Source organism: Xyrauchen texanus, chromosome 38 (assembly GCF_025860055.1).
Source record: "Xyrauchen texanus isolate HMW12.3.18 chromosome 38, RBS_HiC_50CHRs, whole genome shotgun sequence".
NCBI classification, from domain to species: domain Eukaryota; kingdom Metazoa; phylum Chordata; class Actinopteri; order Cypriniformes; family Catostomidae; genus Xyrauchen; species Xyrauchen texanus.
The window spans coordinates 12,843,146-12,864,360 of NC_068313.1; the positions used below are offsets into that span (position 1 = coordinate 12,843,146).

Sequence of the window (21,215 nt, forward strand, 5' to 3'; positions counted from 1 at the left end):
TCCTGAGATTAGTAAGTCAGAGAGACAGAGCGGAGCTTTCTCTGAAAGAGCCTCTGTTCTGCATTTCTTTCTTAGACCACCTACTTATCAAACCAAGAATCATTTACACGTGCCTCCTTCAAGGAAAAATCAATACTACAGGTGCTGAGTAACTTCCAGTTGAATCTAAAGTCAGCCATACACCGCATCCAGTTATAATTTGGTTTGCAATAGCAAGAGTAAAAGCTGTGTGTGTATGTGTCAAACATTTCTTCATATGCTGAGGACACATGTACACTTGTGTTTAGATAGATTACATTTGTTCTGGTATATTAGACTAACTCTAGGCTGCCGCTGTTGTCCCAGTATTTGTTCAGTGCTTTGGGTGAGTGAGCTCAAGTGGATTGGAAACCAGTCACATGTAACCCCACATTTGTATGGCAATCTCTTTGAGGGAATGGAGATTGAGAACGAGAGAGACTAAAATAAGGTATAAATGTATTTCTGCATGCTATATAATAAGCCTTTTGCATGTATGAATCTGATGCACATAATATTAATGTATGTCTATAGCAGCTGTATTTTTAAGACAAGTGTTTAACATTTTTGTTGATAAATTCTCTTGCTTTCTAAATGGGGGGGCTTTTGAAATGGGTATGGGTCCTTTTACATCTCTTATTTTCTTGTTACTGCAAGAAACATTTTCAGTATGTCCTTGGTATGCATTTTAATACAATAAAGGATAAAAGTAAAGGGAACACTTTATTAACTCTAAATGAACACAAGTGAGGTCTGCAACAGCAACTACTGTACAAGAACCAGAATATTTGTTCAACCTCCCTGTCATTAGAGTTTTGTTGCAATTGTTTTGATTTCAGTATTCAGTTACGTCGAATATTTCTCGCGAGTTACGCTCTGCAACACTAGATCGATATCTGGATTGAATTTAAAGAGACATACCACCACTGTGCGTTCAGAAACAGCTTGACAGAGTGCAAATTATTGGAACAGAACCTCTGTGTCTCGAGACACGTTTTTAACACTTTAATTATTTTTAACTTGACGCGGCGCTTCTGCACAAGACGCAACGTGAAGGTAAAAGACGTCCGTCTAGCGCAACCTTACATAGAAAAACAATGGGGCAAATAGCGCGGACAACTACAAATGACGCGTTTGGTATGAACGATTCCTAATAGTGAAAAAAACATAGGTCTCGAGACACGTTTTAAACAAACTTAAGGCATTTAAAAAAACACAATACTCCTGCAGGAGATGCTGGGAAAAAAAAAAAAGAAGAGAGACGCGGAGTGCAAATACGTCAGTCTAGCGCGTGTTCACGTGAGAAAATAACTTTATACAGCGCGAACAAACGCAAAAGCGCGTTTGGTATGAACAATCCCCAATGGAACAACAACACAGGTGTCAAAAGACGCGCTTTGAACAGTTTAAGTTATTTTTAACTTCACGTGTCGTCTAAAAGACGTGGTACACCTGCACGAGACACTGATTAAAAACAATAAGACGCAACGCAAAGGTAAAAAGACGTCCGCCTAGCGCATCTTTACATAGAAAAACAATTGGGAAAACAGCTTCAAAACGCGTTTGGTGTGAACGGTTCCTAATAGAGCGGAAAACTAAGGGCCTCGAGACAGGTTTTAACAGCTCTTTAAAACTATATAGGCGTTTAAAAAACGCGACACTCCTGAACGAGAGGCTGAGAGAAAAAAGCCAGACGCGACGTGCAAGGCCTAGGCTACGTCAGTCTATCGCGTTTTCGCGTTGGAAAATAGCCGAAAACACCGCGAACTGACGCAAAAAGACGCGTTTTGAACAGTTTAAGTTATTTTTAACTTGACGTGGCTTCTTAAAAACGCTGACGGGTGCAAAAACGCGTTTGGTGTGAACTGTCCCTGATGAAACAAAACGTTGAAAGTTGAACTGGTGTTAACTTGGCACGCCGTCTTAAAAAAAAAAAAACATCCGTCTGTTACATTCTCAACTCTGTTCATGAAGGCCCCCCAACAATGCACATTTTGTATATCTCCCTTTTTTTTACACAACCAGAACATGTTCTTGGAGTTTCCACTATAACGTGCTGATGAGTTCAGTCATCAGTGTTTGATTAGAGAGATATCAAAACAGTGTAGTGTTGGTGGGCCTCCAGGAACAGGTTTGAGAACCAACATAATAGCGCAAACGAAGCTATTCCCGTATTTAGGGCATACTATAATAATAGGTACATTATCCTGAACTTTGCGCTTGGTGTCCGATATGGACAAGTGGCTCCGAAGTGTCGCGTCCAGGCGCTCCAAGAGCGTGGAGTGTTTAAGGAGAACAGCGGTCGCCTGAACGCGCAGAGAGAGTGACACGTAGATTTGTGTTTTGACCGCACTAATGGCAGGTGGAGCAGCGGGGTGTTATTTTATGGAGAATGGGAAAGAAAACGCGTTGTGGTAATAGCCAATCAGTTGAGGGTATTCATAAATAGAGCAACTGATCACTAATAGTGTTTTTCAACACTTTTTCATACATATAAAAGCCTACATATTACTGCTACATAGTTTGAGTAATCTGTCGGTAACAATGACTCATGGTGGTGTCACATAGCTACTCTTTATATTTATAGAGGACGAGTCTTGATAAAATGCACACACGGTGTGTCTACTGAAAAATTACGGCAACGAAGGGGAGGAACAGGTAAATATGACGACTATAACGAAATAAAGAGATAGACGGACGAGAGAGAGAGAGAGAGAGAGAGAGAGAGAGAGAGAGAGAGAAATAAATGGAGTCCTTATGGCCAATGACCTGATTTACTTTTAGAGTGGGGGATGCGCCAGATCTCCTACTAATTGCGCAGCTGGGAAGAACAGGGGATTTAATGGGGGTAAAAAAAGAGACAGGAAACCAATTTTGCATATTTCTATGAGGGGGAGACCGGATGGGATGGAGGTGTCCTGATGTGAGGAGCAGGTTTGACATTGCAGGCAGTTTGGGGGTGATATCGTCTGAAAGTAGGCAAATAATATTTTCGAAATATGTCTCATGTTTAAGCAATAAATAAAGTAAGACATATAGGTGCATATCCCATAATAATAATAATAATAATAATAATAATAATAATATGTCCAACTCTAAAAGGGTTTGATGGGTTGGACGTGGCAAATGTTCAGGAAATCGTATCAACACACAAATTTGACGACCTGACGACTGCTGATCCTTAAAATAAATATTGGACAGACACAGATAGCTACACACACACACAAACACACACACGCGCGCGCGTAAACACACAGCCGGCTCTGTATTCATTATTCAGTATTGAAGCAAATTTGCTCTTAAATTACATAAACGAAATCAAATTCAAATATTATTTCCGCCCAAAATGGTAAATTGTCATAATTATGTTATGTGTGCTCTAAAGTTTAGTTTACCCAGATGTGTGTCTCACGAAAAGTATAGAGATACACAAATAATAGTTAGAAACGTTATCATTTGATCATTTAAAAAAAAGATTTGAGGCCTTTCAGAGTCTGGAGAATAACATAGATCAGCTTATTTATAAAATCTTATATTCAAAGCCCATAACTAATTTTTAAAATACCAATAATAATTAATTATGTTAATAGGCTAATATTAATAAGAATTTATATTATTATTATTACAATAATAATTAACGAAATAATAATATTCATAATAATGATAATAAAATAATATTAACAATAACAAAAGGCCTTGTCTAATCATTTAAACAATTCGACAGTATCAATATAGATCTCACATGCAAATAACAATGACAATTTTCACATATAAAATTTGCAGCATCCCTCGGTGCGTTTTTCATTTCATTTCGTTTCATTTCCATAAAAAGACAAGCTGACTCTCGAGACTTTACACTGGATCTGTTTCCCCTCCCGCTCCCCAGACCGGGGTTCAGGTGTTAAAGCGGGGGTAATATGCTACAACTTGCCCGGGTCACAATAAAGCATAATGATGTGTTTTAAATGGCTGATCACTACTAAAACAAACGACTAAAATGTGCTCCGATGACAACACTTATATTTCGTGAAATGTGTGAAAAAAAACATGTTTTTTTTTGCCAGAGAATGCTTCTACATTCCTTGAAAGTGGAAAAGATGGAGGCGCGGCCCACACGGAAAAATACGCAGTCCTAATGCATATGCATATATGATAATTGATGTGCGTTTTACATCTCCTATCGGCCGTGTCATCAGAGCTCAAGGTACATGATAGGAAATATAATGTTAAATTAACAGAAAAAAAATGTAACCTGAGTGCCAGAAATTAAAATAAATACAGGGCAAACATAAGTTTGTTTGCGACCTCCGTATCCCGTTTTACGCACTTTACGCCCTACTGCACCCTTCCTCCCCCACACACAAACACATATTAATACACACCACATTTATCTCACAGACAGAGAGAGAGAGAGAGAGCGAGAGCGAGAGAGAGCGAGAGCGAAAGAGAGAAAATAAATCTGACCTTACATCCCCATTCAAATGACATTGTAAATTAATTTTAAAAATAAACTGGAGCATGGACTGCTACTTATCCAAATCTAAGCCTTACAAAACTCAAGCCCTTGTAAAACCAGGAGCAGTATTTCAATTTGAACTTTTGGTGGGTAAATAAAAAGCAGTACTTGATAAAGCAATAGCAGATGAAGAACAAACACTTGAGAACAGGGACACTGAGTGCGGGAAATTGGTTTCATCCAGACATATTTTGCAAGATAATGTCAGGGAAAAAATGAGCAAAAACTGAAAGGAAATCTCAATGGCTGACGGGGAAGTATGGCGGGGGTGTCAAAAACAACATTGTTGAGCAAACATTGTCAGGAATTGATGGGTAAAATTAACTAAATGAGTAAATAACCTTAATCGTGGTTAACAAAATCCTCATTTTCATTTTGCATTTACACAAATGCAGATTTGCCATATCAAGCCCACCATCAGCACAGTCAAAACAGGAATCTGTTGGCATAGAAAATGGAGGACCACTAATTGCACCAGCGCTAATTGGAAATGAGGCTGCATATGCCATTATATTTTCAAATGATCCATGCAGATAATCTGTGTTCTGAAAACCCTTTTTTTTAATGGCAAAATACGTATGATTCCTTTTCCTAAATGTATTTAAACTGATCCAATGGGATATAAGCAATAAACAGACATATTACAATCCCAACAGACAGACGGGAAGAAAATTGCATCTCTTTTCGAGCACAGCGATACTTCGGACAGTTAATGTACACCGGGACCCAACAAATGCACACCTCACCAACCATCTTTACTTTTTCCACCTTACAGAAGCCCAAAAGTGTATCCTAACTGCACACCATCGATGCAAAAATCTGCTGCCTGCCTTCTCTCCCGTTCTACATATTCATAACTCCACACCATATTCATATCTTGCATACAAATCAAGCTATCTCCCCCATCTTTGCGCACGGAACGGGACCCAAAACAGGCACACTAGCTGCTATTCGTCATTAATCACCAACTAAATAAACGATTTCCCGCATTTTAAACGACTAAATCACATTTGGAACGAAGTTTCATTAGTTCACAACAGAAAGAAACTTTGAAACATACCGATTTAATGCGAGAGCGCAATAAAATAACGCACGATGCCTCTCCATTAAACTTGTAACAGTGCTATTTTTTATCCTAAAGGCGACGCAAATTGAAATACTTTCCACATACAAGTCAACTTAAATCAAATGAATAAAGTGCACATTTTATTTTAACAAATTTGAACAAGACCAAAAAGCAGATATAAATCAACTGAGCACATACCTTCTTGAAAAGAATACAGCAGGAGTAAAGTTACCAGCCACATGCCATAAATAGCAGGTATATTTCTCAGGAATGTTTTGCAATCCCGACGTGTGCACTGTGCAGTATTTGGCCAGGCGAGGCTCCGTGCAGGAGTGGTGACGATGCTCCCCGGCGATCTCTCCAGCCCTAGTCCCGGACTCGCCAGCGCCGAGAAGCGGGGAAGACTTTGGTCCCGCCTCTCGTATCCTCCCATCCGCGGAACCGTCATCCGAGCGGCCCCTCCTTCGGTACTCTAATGGTGAGACGCGATGGAGAGGTGCTGCACAGCAGCGCGGTGCGGCAGAGAGGGACGCGGAGAGGACGGCGCACGGAGTTTTGTTGGTGGTGGGGGGTGGGCTGAGTGCATCAGAGAGGACAGGACTTAACATGATGTTGTTGTTGTGAGCGGTCCACGTGCTTGGAGACAGCTGGGGCATTCTGTGTCACTCAGCGTTACCATGGCGCACTTGGAACTGAGGGGCTACTTTTTACGCACAGTGGATCACCTATCGCGAGGTCAAGAGGCTTACCTTTCACTGATACACACCTGTTTCGCTCTTCATCTTTGTCCGTGCTGATGTGCCTGCACGTAATTTCAATATAAAGTGCGTAAGAGCTTTGTGTCACTGCTCGTTGAGTGACACATGCGTGCGTCCTTAGATACATGTCCACAAGACCCTGTCGCCCTCTCTCTATACATTAACGTCGCCTATATGTGAGCGGGAGAACGCTTGCTGCACGCTCCAGAGGCGCGCTGAGCAATGCCCGAATCTCCGGCATTGTTCCGCGCTCAAAATGAGAGGACTGACATGCGGGGGGCGTATCATGTATCGCTATTGTCTCGAGTGGCGGATAATGCTCACAGACCACCCCGACTTTATCGGTCTGCCTGGTGACTGTAGTGTCTTGCAAGTTTATACAACGAAACCTTTACATGAAAGACGTTCGGTCTTGATTGTAAATGAACCATTATAAAAACACTGTATAGCCTAAGTGAGTTTCAGTCACAACAACAAAACATCAGTATAGGCAGTGACATTTTAATTTGTATGTCAACCCCTTAAAATACAGCGCATGTCAGCTTCAAAAGAACAAAGCAGGATTTCTGCGGAGTGTTTTGACAACAATAGGCAGCAATGCCAAAGTATGAGTCTGGGTGTAAAATTACAGTATGGCACATTACCCCCTGGGGTAACTTAAAACCCCAAAACAATGTTTGTGTAGACTAAAGGAAAGTCTGTTACCAATGGTTGCAGTGTTTTGCTCGACGGTTTCTGCTCCAGTGCTTTCACCTCACTCCCACATCCTCTTTAGGTAATTATTGAACTGTTACACGTGCTGTATGGATTATAGACTATGTACAGCATGTCAGAGAAACAACTAACACAGATATCCATCAAACTGACATGTGATACCACACACATTCTAATAGCGATGTAACATTACCCAGTCCTATACCGGTTCATCTCATGTGAATACATACAGTGGGGTCAGATCATTTAAAGGGAATAATCATTAGTAAAAAACTTCCATAGGCTTACAGTTATGATATTGAGAAAACAAGGCAAATGAACATAGAATATGAACAGCGAACAGTCACTATAGTAAATAGTGAGATTCATTTTATTGATAACTTACATGTCCTACATAAAATATGCAGCTGTAGAATTTCACATTCTGTATAGTATATCTCTGCAGATTTCGTCAAAATTGGAAAACCCAAGTTGTATAAATCGGTCCCTTGTGTGCTTGTTTATTAAATAATACGTACATAATACATAATAATATGCAGAACTCATTCATACAAGTTATTTGCATTTCCCACCCTTTGCATGTTTGTTTATGAAAAAAAATGGGCTAATTCATGATGACTGCAGCTACCAAACATGTTTAAATCCATTTTGCACAACAAAGGATATCCCCCCATTTCCATACCCAAAAGTGAAAGTTCTCCTCATTTACTCACCATCCATGCCATCCCAGATGTGTATGACTTTCTTCTGCAGACTGCTCTGGTGGTCCATTCAATGCAAGTAAATGGTGACCAAAACTTTGAAGCTCCAAAAAGCACACAAATGCAGTATAAAACGAATCCATAGGACTCCAGTGGTTAAATCCGTGTCTTCAGAAGTGATATGATAGGTGTGGGTGAAAAACAGACCAATACGTACGTTTTTTTTTTTTTTTTATGAATTCTTTTTTTTTAACGATAAATCTCCACTTTCACTTTCACATAATTTGTCTTTTATTTCTTGGCGATTCACATTCATCTTGCATATCGCCACCTACTGGTTGTGGCTGGTTAAAGGTGGAGATTTATAGTAAAAAAGGACTGAAAATGTTTCTGTTTCTTATCCACACCTATCAAATTGAGTTGTATGGATTACTTTTTTGCTGCTTTGGAGCTTCAAAGTTCTGACCACCATTCACTTGCATTGCCTGGACCTGCAGAGCTGAGATATTGTTCCAAAAATCTTAATTGGTGTTCTGCAGAAGAAAGAAAGTCATACACACCTGGTATGTCATGAGTGTGAGTAAATGATGAGAGAACATTTTTGGGTGAACTAGTCCTTTAAAAACTTACCATGAGCACAGAGATTGTTAATTGATGTTCTGTCGAAAACGTACGTACATACTGTTTTTACAGAAATTGTGTTAATAGTGGAATTCTTGTTGTAGAACTACACTACCCATGATCCTGAATAAAAAGATCCAGAAATCAATGAATCATATCAAACAAAGCACACCAAAAGAGCTCGGCAGTAAAATTAAAATATTTAGTTTCTATACTTCTAATCAATAGCTTTAAATAAATAGTTTCATATGTTTCTATCATTTTAAATTTGATTACACCAATCACAATGCGTCATTGGATTGTAGTTAATTCTGGCATTAAAGACGTTAAGCACATAGTCTTGTACTTTTGTCTTGTTGTACTATTTTCAAAAACGTTTTTGTTTCAAATCAAAGTTTGTAATGTTGCGATTCACCTTGGAACACTTTTAAGAAGGATTTTCTGAAATCCCTATGTAAAAACCTGATTGATAAATATTCTCCCAAAACAAAGATGGCTTAAAAAGTTGGTTTGTATGGTTGTGCTCTGTTTGGTTAAGGATGATTTTGTTTTTGGGAGAGTACAAAAAGCAACAGTAATGCTGTTTTATGGGGGTAAAGCAGAGAAGAGGTCAGTTGTTCCTCATTTCCTATAGAAACCTCTCTCTACCTCTCCTCTCCACACAGTTATGTAACAAGTGGAAATATAGAAGATGAAATGCTGCGCTTACCCACCCACACACTTACAGATATAACACACACTCTTTATTTGTACTCAAATACTCAACTTAATCATGTGAGTATAAGCCTTGCTGGCTGAAATACATCTAGATGGGTATTTATCTTATATCTTATATTTATCTTGTCCATAAATATCATCAGAAATGACACACACAATGTGCATTGGAGAGGAAGTGACCACTGACTCGCAGGCAGGCACTGTTGAAATCATTGCTAATACAAATCATCTGCATCGCTCTCTCCTCATCTCTTGCCTGGAGAAAGACACAGACTGAGAGAGCAAGAGAGAACACAAATGAGGAGAAGGAGGGAGAGAGAACGGAGAAAGCTGAAGCGGGTGGGCTAATGAGAATGGTAATGCTAATACGCAGACAATCAGATTCCCCCTTAGGCCACAGCTACATGGTAGAATCATATTAACGCTAATGTATCTGGTATTAATACAGAGAGCCCCCCACCCCACCCAAAGCCCTGCAAGGTCACTGGGGGCAGAGGGTGGTTGCAAAGTGGAGGGGGCAAGTCCTGATGCCTGCCCACCTCAGCTCCAAACAGGTAAGGGGGAGGGCGCTGAATGCTAGCCCATAATGTTAGCTGTCGCACCCTGTATTTCTCAGCCCTACTCTGCAGTATGGCTGTCTAGTAGAGTGCTTTATGCAAACTAGCGACATGCAGATCCAAAATGGTGCCTGAAAAAGAGGCCCAGATGGTGAGCTGCTTTGGTTAAGCATGGCGGTGCAGTGGCGCATGGCTTGTCCAGTTTTGCTTGAGCTGCACTGAACTGTACGCCATGTTACGCTCGCCAGCATTAGTCAAATGAATCAGTAAGCTGCACCAAGTCAGTCAGTTGAGGGAGGGACCCACGCATCTGCGCCTGTGTTTTGGTATGTTCCTGTTTGTCTGTAAAACATAAACAAGACTGAGCATTTTTATTTAAGAATTTATGGGGGGGTTTTGTGGCAGTGGAGGCGAGACAGACTGTTGAACCCGAGCTTTCAGGATGAATCTGGTTTATTAGAGGATGGGTGTGACTGTGTGTATGTGCATGAGGGAGTAAGTGAATGAGTGTGTGGAAACAGGAGGATATTTCTGGAGCTCTCTCTCTCTCCCTGCAGCCTGTTGAGGGGGGAGAAATCTGGGGGAAGAGGAAGGTGGTGAAGCGAGACGTCAGGGGGGTGTTAATTTATTCAAATGAGCAGGGGAGGATAATGAGAGAGAGAGGGATGGAAACAGGGAAAGAGAGATAGAGAGAGATAGATAGATGGGGGTTGGTTGTTTCGCTTTGCAAATCTCTCATCTCCTGATCTTCCTCCTTTTTTGTGTGCTTATCCTTACGAGAATCTTTCACCATTACGGATGGCGGAAACAGGGAGTAGTAACGGAAGATAGGAGAAAAGTCTGGAAAAGGGTGAAATGGAGAAATGAGGAGAGCGAATTTGGGTTTGAGGAAATGTGGTTGTGAAACGCATGGTTGAAAACATCACAGATTAAAATCAGCCATTTTCTTCTGTTGATTTATACATTTGAAAGAAAACAGGCATATTTAAATGAAAATTTCCAATAGATTCAATCAAAAATAAATTGTGACTGTTTTAGCTCTCTGAAGCATGAATTATTAAATGGCATAAGAAAAAATGACCTAACTTAGTATTTGTTTTTGTTTTTTTACTTTGAAATAAGAACAGAATCATTCCCAATCTCAATTTTGAGATATGTTTTACAGCGTTACACATCTGTCCACTCTGTTACAGAAGGTAAAGGTAAATATATTAATAATATTATATTATAAATAAAAAAACACTATGACAATTTATGACATATTTATGATTGCCATAAACAAATTAAAGAAAAAAAAAAAAAAACACTTTTTACAATATATAAAGATTCTATCATGTAGAATCATGGGTTAACATCACACAGAATGGTTAAAAATAGCTTTTTAAAGATTTGCATCAGAGGGATAAAATATCAGTCAAACCATTACTTTATGATTCAACTAAATGGCTAAAAGAAAAAAAATTGGCATGAGAAAAATTGCATGGTTATGGCACGAATCCTCATAATTTGAAAGGAATGACAATGTTCATATTCACTTCCCTGCCCACTGAGGACCTGGTGTATGATCTTTTGAAAATCAATTGAATGCAAGTATTTATATCTCAAAAGAGAATCTTTCTTTTGATCGTCTATGCTGATTAAGTCAAAATGGCATGTCTTGGGTGTGTACAGTATGCCAGAGGCAGTGTGTGACAACAATCTGCGTTGCTTTTGTATGAATTACAATACTTACTGACATCTAGTGGGAGGATTTTACAAGGCAGACAATTGTTAACACATTTAAAGAAATAATTCACCCACAAATGAAAAGTATGTCAGTATTTACTCAACCTCATGCCACCCCAGATATTTTCTGATGATTTCATTTTTCTGCTGATAACAAATGAAGATTTTTAGCAGATTTCTCAGCTCTGTAGGTCCTCACAATGCAAGACAATGGGTACCAAATTTTAAAGCACCAAAAATCACGTAAAGGAAACATAAAAGTATTCCAACTGCATGTCTTCAGAAGCGATATAATAGGTGTGGGTGAAAAGGAGATCAATATTTAAGTCCTTTTTATACTATTCAACTTTCTCTCCAAAGAGTTCTTTTGTTTTTGCCGATTTTATTCTTTATGCATATCGCCACCTACTGGGCAAGAAGAAGAATTCATAGGGGAAAAAAGGACTTTAATGTTGATCTGTGTTTCCCCCACAAATATCACTTCAGAAGAAATGGATTTAAACACTGGAGTCGAATGGATTACTTGTATGCAGAGCCGGATTATCCATAAGGGCACTTGGGCCAGTGTCCAGGGGCACCAACCATTCACAACCACTAGGGGGCACCACATGACACAAGCTTTAAAAATATTTTTCGTAAATTGTTATATTATTAACTTGAAATTCTTGAAAGACCATACATAACTTGTTTATGAACACTAATTTAACAATAATAATAATAATAATAATAATACAATTATAAATAAATGAAGATTACATGACCACTATCACTCCCCCCCTCCCCAATCTGTCACAGTTGAGTTGGTCCACAACAATTACGTGCAAATGTGTCATTTTTTTAACGGCTACTACAGAAAATGAATCTAAATCCAAAATGGACAGACGGCAATTGATTGGTTTCGCAAAAAGAAGATTAAAGAAAGAGAAGGATGCTAGACGTTTAGCTACAATAAAAAATGTTCCAGGGATCGACAAATGTTTTGTTAAATCACTAGTTTTTTGGGAGAACACGGGAATTGCAGACACCAGCAGCACTAAGTCTGACACCGCTGGCGCTGCTAGCGGGGGAGATGCAGCAGCTGCTAATGTTAGTCAGGGCGTCGGCGATGACCGCCAGGCGAATGAGGATATTCTCCTTGTCCTTGGGGGAGACAGGAGCGAGGAAGACTCGGGTGAGGAAGAGGACATTAATGAAGATAAATATTAGGGGTGGGACGGTACATGTAAGTTATTCGTATTGAACCGAAACGGTACGGGCGTCACGTCTCGGTGCACGAATTTACACGGAGAATACACGGTATAAAAATAAAACTAAATAGCGATACATATCGCTCTATTTCGCATAATGAACAGTCTGATCAAGATTGCAATGCTGGAGTGTGTGTGTGTTTGTGTGTGCACACGCGTGATTGAACTTTTGAGGTGGCACCACACTGTCTTGATACGGCCCTGCTTGTATGTTGCCTTCATGTGCTTTTTGGGGGTTTTGCACCCTGTTGACTTTCATTTGAGCAACAAAGCTGAAATATTCTTCTACAAATCTTTGTTTGTGTACAGCAGAATCTGGGATGACATGAAGGTGAGTAAATGATGAGAGATTAAACTTTTGGGGTAAATTTAAAGGGATAATTCAACCACAAATTAAAATTCTGTCATAATTTACTGTCAATCATTTTTCATCCCCTCACCCCAAATGTCATTATTGCAATACATAAAAAGCTGTTCATTATGATATTCTCTCTACTGCAAGGTGATACAAAAATAAAGTCTTCATAGATCAGCGCTACATTATTTCTTTTCACCATGTAGTGACACTAGGGGTCGCTCATGGGAGCCCCAAAACACCTCAGATCTTTAAGAATAGGCCAATGAAATTTGCCGAGTGGAATTTGCATGCCACTCCCCCGGACATACGGGTATAAAAGGAGAAGGAATGCCCACCCTCATTCAGATTGTTTCTTCGGATGCGAGCGGTTGTGTATCAGCGAGCTGAATACTACTGCTGTTCCATTCACCTCGAAGAAGCGTATGCTCTTGGATATATGGCGCATTCCAGTGGCTTTCTTTCCTTCTGCATGCCTAGTGCAGATTACGCTCCTGAAGAGAGTAAGAGAATATATTTCCTCTTTAAGAGCAAACACATTGACATGAACTTCTTTTTAAAGACGCGTCTTTATAAAGATGCCTTTCCGTCTATGTGTGATTCCTGGTTGTGGTCGTTATCTCTTTGACTCCCACGGCAACGGGCGCTGCCTCACGTGTCTGTGCAGTGATTACACTGAGGCAACGTTTGTGGATGGTTCATGTTCTCATTGAGAGAATATGATCATGGCAACGTTGCGGTCACAGCTTTCCTTCTTCTGGGGGAAAGCCACTCCAGCCACCACCCCCCGCGCTGCGCCTTCCACCTATGGGTCGACCGCTGCAACGGAGAGCGCACTGGTGATGTCAGATGCCGAGGACTCGACTGGGTTGCCACCTTCGGGACTGCCTACCCAGTCTGAGGCTGACGCAGAGCTGACCGCTATGCTTGCTGGCTTGCTGGCCACTGCAAGAATCAGGTTTGACTGGAACCCTCCATACTCCCCTGAACCCTTGCGGCTAGATGATTGGTTCCTTGGTTCAGGGCGCGCTTACGGCCATGCCCCCCCCCCGGTCCCTTTCTTCCTGGAAGTGCATGACGAAGTCGTGGAGGGCAAATTTTGCTGCCTGAAACCGACTTCCTGGTTTGTATGCGGTCCACGGCAACACGGAGGTCCCTTGGGTAGATAAGGTGGTTGCGGTGCACCTGTGCCCGCAAAATGCAACCACATGGTGGGATCATCCGGTAATCCCCTCCAGGGCATGTAGGACTATGTCGTCTCTGATGACCAAAGCCTACAGTGCTGCTGGACAGGCCACCGCTGCCCTGCATGCTGTGGCACTCCTGCAAGCACACCAGGCCAAGGCACTGAAAGAGCTGCACATGGGTAGTCCTGATCCCAATGTGCTGCAGGAGCTGGTGGTCCAGGAGTGCCACTTGTGGCTGAATCTGGTCGCGATGAGGGACGCAGACAAAGTTCACTTTCTCGGCGCGCACATCTCCCAGATTGGCCTATTCAGCGACACCATTGAGGACTTTGCCCAGCAGTTCTCAGTGGAGAAGAAGCAGACGGAGGCTATACAGCACATCTTGCCCCAGCACGGCTCAAGATCTCGTACCCCGTTTGCTCGCCGAGGGCATCCCCCTGCAGCGGCAAAAGCCCATGTGGCTCCTCCACAGCTCGAGCCCAGTTCTCAGCCCCAGCGTAGAACCCCCCCATAGGAAGTGGACGCCCCCACCTCACGGCCTGGCACGAGGACCGGAAGGCTCCTAAGCGCCCCTGAGATGGACGATCCAGGGAGAGAGATGTCCGGTACGGAGCTGGTAAGCAGATCACTCCATCCTCCAGTTGAGGGCCAGAAGGTAAATCTTTTGTTTCCTTTTGCGTTGTGTTCGCCGTACCCGAACGGGCTACGGTACCCACATTGTCAAAAAAAGAGCGGTTTCCTCACTCCTTGTGTCACATAATCGGTGTTCAAGGCTGCGACGGTCATGCCGCTCGGGTGGATGCATATGAGACCGCTTCAGCACTGGCTTCAGACTCGAGTCCTAAGATGGGCATGGCACCATGGCACACAATGCGTAGCTGTTACGCCCCTCTGCTGCCACTTATTCAGCCCTTGGACAGAACTTGTGTTTCTACGGGCAGCAGTTCCCCTACAGCAAGTGTCCAGATGCGTTGTGGTCACCACATACGCCTCCAAGACAGGCTGGGGTAGTGTGTGCAATGGGCACGCAGCTGCTGGTTCCTGGACAGGACCCTGACTGTGTTGGCACATCAACTGCCTAGAGTTGCTGGCTGTACTGCTCGCACTGTGGAGGCTATTGCCATTGATCTGGGGCAAGCATGTGTTGGTCCGGTCCACCAAAACAGCTATAGTAGCGTATATAAATCGCCAAAGGCAGCGTGCGTTCTCCTCGCTTGTCGCAACACGCCCGCCATCTCCTCCTCTGGAGTCAGCAGTGGCTGAGTTCGCCACTCACATCCTGGGCTGCCACAGTGCCACAGGCAATGCTCAGCGGAGAGTGGAGACTCCACCTCCAGGTGGTCCAGCAGATTTGGAGTCAAATCGGCAAAGCACAGGTAGACTTGTTCACTTCCTCCAACTTCCCACTCTGGTAAGCAATGATGGTAGCCCCCCTCGGCACAAATGTGATGGCACACAGCTGGCCCCGGGCTCTGCGCAAATACACATTTCCTCCAGTGATTTCCCCCAGTGAGCCTACTGTAGGGAACTACATGACGTCTTTTTGGGGCATTGGGGCAGGTTACATGCAGTCTGATGCACCTGCTATTACGCATGCAGCAGCTTGCTTGCACCTGCATCAGCAGTTCACGTAACACAGTTCAGCGTTTGTGGCGTTTTTCTATAAGGATCCCTAGTGTCACTGCATTGACACAACGTTGAGTGAGTGACAGAAGGGAATGTCTCGGTTACTGTCGTAAACTCCGATCCCTGATGGAGGGAATGAGACGTTGTGTCCCTCTTGCTACAATGCTGTACTAGCAGCTGAAATGGCTAAGACCTCCTCAGCACAAAACCTGAATGAGAGTGCACATTCCTTCTACTTTTATACCCGTATGTCCAGGGAGTGGCATACAAATTCCACTTGCCAGCTTTCCTTGGCCTTTTCTTAAAGATCTGAGGTGTTTTGGGGCTCCCAAGATTGACCCCTAGAGTCACTACATCGACACAACATCTCGTCCATCAGGGAACAGAGGTCACGACAGTAACCGAGACGTTATGGTAATGAGAATCATTATTTTCAAACAATGTGTATCATATATGTAACATTTCCTGTCTGTTGTGGTAATGAATTATTTTCAAGTGTCAAGTATCTGAAAATAATGTTACAAAAACAAAAAAAAATCTTACTGATCCTTAATGGTCCTTGATTTTCTTTATGCAAAATATAATGTCCTACTATTTTTGGAAAGATTTGGGGTTAAATATAACCAATACATTTTCTTGACATGTCTTGAAATTCTTTCTTTGATCAACGATGAGGGTGAGTAAAAGATTATGGGTTTTTCATTTTGGGGTGACCTATTCCTTTAACAGTGCACAACTGGATAATTTATATTAAAGGAATATTCTGGGTTCAATACAAGTTAAGCTCAATCGACAGGTTACATTGTGGCACTTACAATGGAAGTGAAGTGAATGGAACCAATTTTTGGAGGGTTTAAGGCAGAAATGTGAAGCTTATAATTTTATAAAAGCACTTATATTCAAGGAGTATTCTGGGTTCAATAGAAGTTAAGCTCAGTTGACAGCATTTGTGCCATAATATATTGATTACCACAAAAATTATTTTGACTCGCCCCTCGACGAGGAAATTACTGTAGAAGTGAATGAGGCCAATTTATAAATGTTAAAATATTCACTGTTTCAAAAGTATAGCCATAAGACTTAAACAATATTTGTGTTAACATGATTTTAGTGTGATAAAATCACTTACTAACCTTTTCTGTGTAAATTTATAGCCAATTTTACAACTTCGTTGCCATGATGATGTTAACCCTAAAGTGACTGTAAAAATGACAATTTAAACAACTTTACAGCACAAATAATACATGAGTTTTAACATAAGAATTAATGTAAGTGCTTTAATAAAATTATAAGCTTCACATTTCTGCCTTTAAACCCTCCTAAATTTGGCCCCATTAACTTCCATTGTACTGTAAGTGCCTCACTGTAACCTTGATTTTTGCTTTTGTTTTTTAAGAAAAGGATGGAGAGTCCAAATAAATATTTCTTGAACTGCAAAGTTGTTTAAAAAGTCATTTTACGGTTTTATGCTTGGTTGACATTACATTGTCATGGATATAACTTTTCACAGAAAAGGTTAGTAAGTGATTTTATCACAATAAAATCATGTTAACACATATATTGCCTATATCTTGTGTCTATACTTTTGAAACAGTGAGTATTTTATCATTCAAAAATTGCCCCCCATTCACTTCTATGGTAAGTGCCTCATTTTTTTTTTTAGAGAAAAGGAAGAACGAGTCTAACAAATGTATTTGTTTAGTAATCAATATTATGCCACAAATGCTGTCAATAGAGCTTAACTTCTATTGAAACCAGAATATTCCTTTAAGGGATAAGTTTCATTAGCTTTCATATTCAGTAGTCATATGGGGTTCAGTAATAAAGTACTCTTTACCATGGTGTTTTCAGACTGTTGCGAGAGAAGTTTCCATGCAGGCCTGTGTGTCTAGATTGTATCTCTATTCCCATGCCACAATCAGCCCCCTGCATTTAACAATGCCAAATAAGTGGATTTATGTTCGTGACAAGTTAAACCAGTATATCCTTTAACTCTAAGTAGAGGTATTATAATGCTGACCAATGGCAACAGAACCCAGTGCAATCATGTATATAATACAGGCACAAACACTTCTCCATGTGTGGGAACTCAGAGATATTGACCCTCTCACCATTTAGTACACCTGTTTGCAGGTCCGTGTTAGCCTCTATTTACACTTTTTTTCTGTGAGCTCATTGTGATATTATCACACATGTCAGCACACCAGCACACTCACAATCATACTATATGGCCCTAAATCAGCACTGCTACCTATTTGAAAAAAGTAATTTTTGATCAAGTCTAGAGAGGCCCCATTTCCAACAGCAATCACTCCAACTCCTTATCCTTGAGTAATCATGCAAAATTGATAATTTGGTATTAGAAAATCACTTGCCATTATATAAAACACAGCTGAAAGCTATTTGGTTTGTTAAATGAAGCTTAACATTGTCTTTGTTTTTGAGTTGCCACAGTATGCAATTTACTGGCATGTCTTAAGGTCAATATTAGTTAAAAAAATAGAAAAAGCTTCTCTATTAACTTATCAGTCAATCATTGTTTTGAAGAATGAAGACAAAGGACAACTGGCTCTAACAAGGACAGAAAGATATGTGGGATGCCAGATGTACAACTAAACAAGAGGATAAGTACATCAGAGTCTCTAGTTTGAGAAATAGATGCCTCACATGTTCTCAGCTGACAGCTTCATTGAATTCTACCCGCTCAACACCAGTTTCATGTACAACAGTAAAGAGAAGACTCAGGGGTGCAGGCTTTATTGGAAGTATTGAAAAGGAAAAGGCACTTTTGAAACAGAAAAAACAAAAAGAATATGTTAGAGTGGGTAAAGAAACACAGACATTGGACAACAGATAATTGGAAAAGAGTGTTATGGATCTTAAACCCATTGAGCTTTTGTGGGATCAGCTAGACTGTAAGGTGCGAGAGAAGTGCCCAACAAGACAGCCACATCTATGGCAAGTGCTACAGGAAGTGTGGGGTGAAATGTCACCTGAGTATCTGGACAAAGTGACAGCTAAAATGCCAAAGATGTCATTGCTGCACGTGGAGAATATTTTGATGAGAAATTAGTTTAAGAAGTTCTGGTTATTTCATTTTAAATTAGTAATAGTAGCCTATTTGTTCATATTATTAATGTCCTGACTATACATTGTGATCAATTGAATGTCACTTTGGTGAATAAAAGTACCAATTTCTTTCCATAACTTGGTACATTATTGCAAACTTTTGGCCACCAGTGTCATATATATATATATATATATATATATATATATATATATATGAGAGAGAGAGAGAGAGAGAGAGAGAGAGAGAGAGAGAGAGAGAGAGAGAGAGAGAGAGAGAGAGATTTGTAAGTGCAATACATATTAAAACATAAAAAATATGATGAATTTATTTTTAGCATTTAATAACCAACTGCTAATATATATATAAAAAAATAATATTATGATATTGATGATAATAAATTATAAATAATATAAGTATTTCTATAAAAAATTACTTTCTAAACTAACAGAAAATCACTGAACAACCTGACGGACATCCAGGCAAATAATGTTCTGTTAATAAAAATAATGTTATGTTAATAATAATGTTACTGTGTGTTAATGCAATATGAAGAGAAAGAGAGAATGAGAAAGGAAAGATTAAGGTGTCACTGGCAGAGCGTTTCAGCTTACCAGCGCTGGTGACAGGCCCTGTCTCTGCCTTTAATGACTTATTTATTCAAGCATAATTAAGCTCAGGCCTGGAGCAGTGATTAATGCTCTTTGTCAGCTTGCAGAACAATACCTCAAACTTCCTGAGTCCTGGCTCATCTCCAGTTCTTAGTTTCTTTCTATGCATCTAACCGTGCAGTTGTTCTCTAGAGGCAATGACCAAGAAATGAACGTTACCGAAGTAAGATGGTAAGATGTGATAGTGTAACATTTATAAGTGTTTCGTTCATGTTTTGGATTTTATGTCTTTTATTTTGAAGTTACTTTCACCTTTACTTCTTCATCTTCTTCTTTTGTTTTTTGGCGATTCACAGTCTATGTGCATATCGCCACCTACTGAACTGTAATGCAATCATGATTTATTTAGTTAATCTTTCCTTTTAACCTCCAATTCTTTCATTTTCCTTCTCTCACTGATTTCATAACAACACCCTTAAAAACAAAAAAAGATGCTTTGTCCCCACTCTAGTTCAATCAAGACCTTATGATTCAGATGGCACTGCTTGTTCAGCCTCTCCATCCGCCACACAGAACCCCTCATGATCCTAACAGATTTTATATTTTATTCAAACTTGTACTATTTATGTACCGCATCAAAATCCTTTACCTCACTTGATTCTTCTTCTTCCTCATGTTTTATGGTGGTTGGCAAAGCAGTGTAAGGTGCATTACTGCCACCTACTGGGATGGAGTGTTGAGCATTGATTTTAAGGGAGACAAAGAAAAAAGTTAATTCTTAAATCCTGCTCCTCAAGTCTGTATCCTTCAGATATACTAGCAGAACTTGATTTACATTTCTTAATTAATATATCCTGAACAGACTTTGAAATATATCTAATAAAATGTCCTGCCTATATGAAGATTTTCTACCCTTTAAACTTGATAATGCTGAGGTGTTGGAACATATCACCACTTCAAATGGATGGACCACTTCGACCCACTGAAGAGCCTGAAAGATGAGTTGATATCCTTTTTGATATTCTGTATCTGAAGTATGGTATGTACACTGCTGCAGCTGTATGACCTGTATCAAGATCTTTAGATCCATCTGTGTATATTTGAATTACTGAAAAATATTTCTGATCGCATTATTGTATCTTTTGAAACTTTTTTATTGTTTATACTCTCTAAAAGCTGGAGGTCAATTGCGGGCATTGGGAAAAACCATGAAGGTGTTACTGGCATAACTACAATAGGGCAAATGTTGATATTACTTATTCCTATTTTTGAGCATCCTTATTTGCATTCCATCCAAAGCTATTCAAATTTAAAATATATTCCCAATAATCCTCCAATACACCTTTGACAGGATGGGATTCTAAATGGCCTCTTATAGAAGTCCAATATGCCAATTTCAGCTTGAGTCTGCAAATTTCCAAAGGTATCTCACCCATTTCAACTCGTAGTGCTGACACTGGGGATGTTCTAAATGCACCACAGCATATTCTCAATGCTTATGATTGTATGGCATTTAGCTTATTAAGCAATGAGTATGATGCTGAGCCATATACTGTACACCCATAATCTATTGTGGACCTTAAGATTGCACAATATTTTCTTTTAAGAGACTGCCGATAGGCACCCCAGTCTATCCCTTCCAGACACTTTAAAACATTTATGCCTCTCTTTCTTTTGTCTATGATCCTTTGGATTTGTGTTGCAAATGTTAATTTAGAAGCCATCCAAA

The 21,215-nt window shown here is 40.3% G+C and overlaps 1 protein-coding gene across 1 annotated transcript in view; it reads right to left on the reverse strand.

Annotated features, from left to right (window-relative positions):
* LOC127632067 (cell adhesion molecule DSCAML1-like) overlaps positions 1-6,048 on the reverse strand; it is a 175,145-nt gene extending 169,097 nt beyond the window's left edge. The window contains exon 1 of the mRNA XM_052110544.1: positions 5,799-6,048. Within this exon, the coding sequence (XP_051966504.1) occupies positions 5,799-6,048 (250 nt within the window). The remainder of the gene's footprint in view (positions 1-5,798) is intronic.
* Between the last annotated feature and the right edge of the window lie 15,167 nt (positions 6,049-21,215).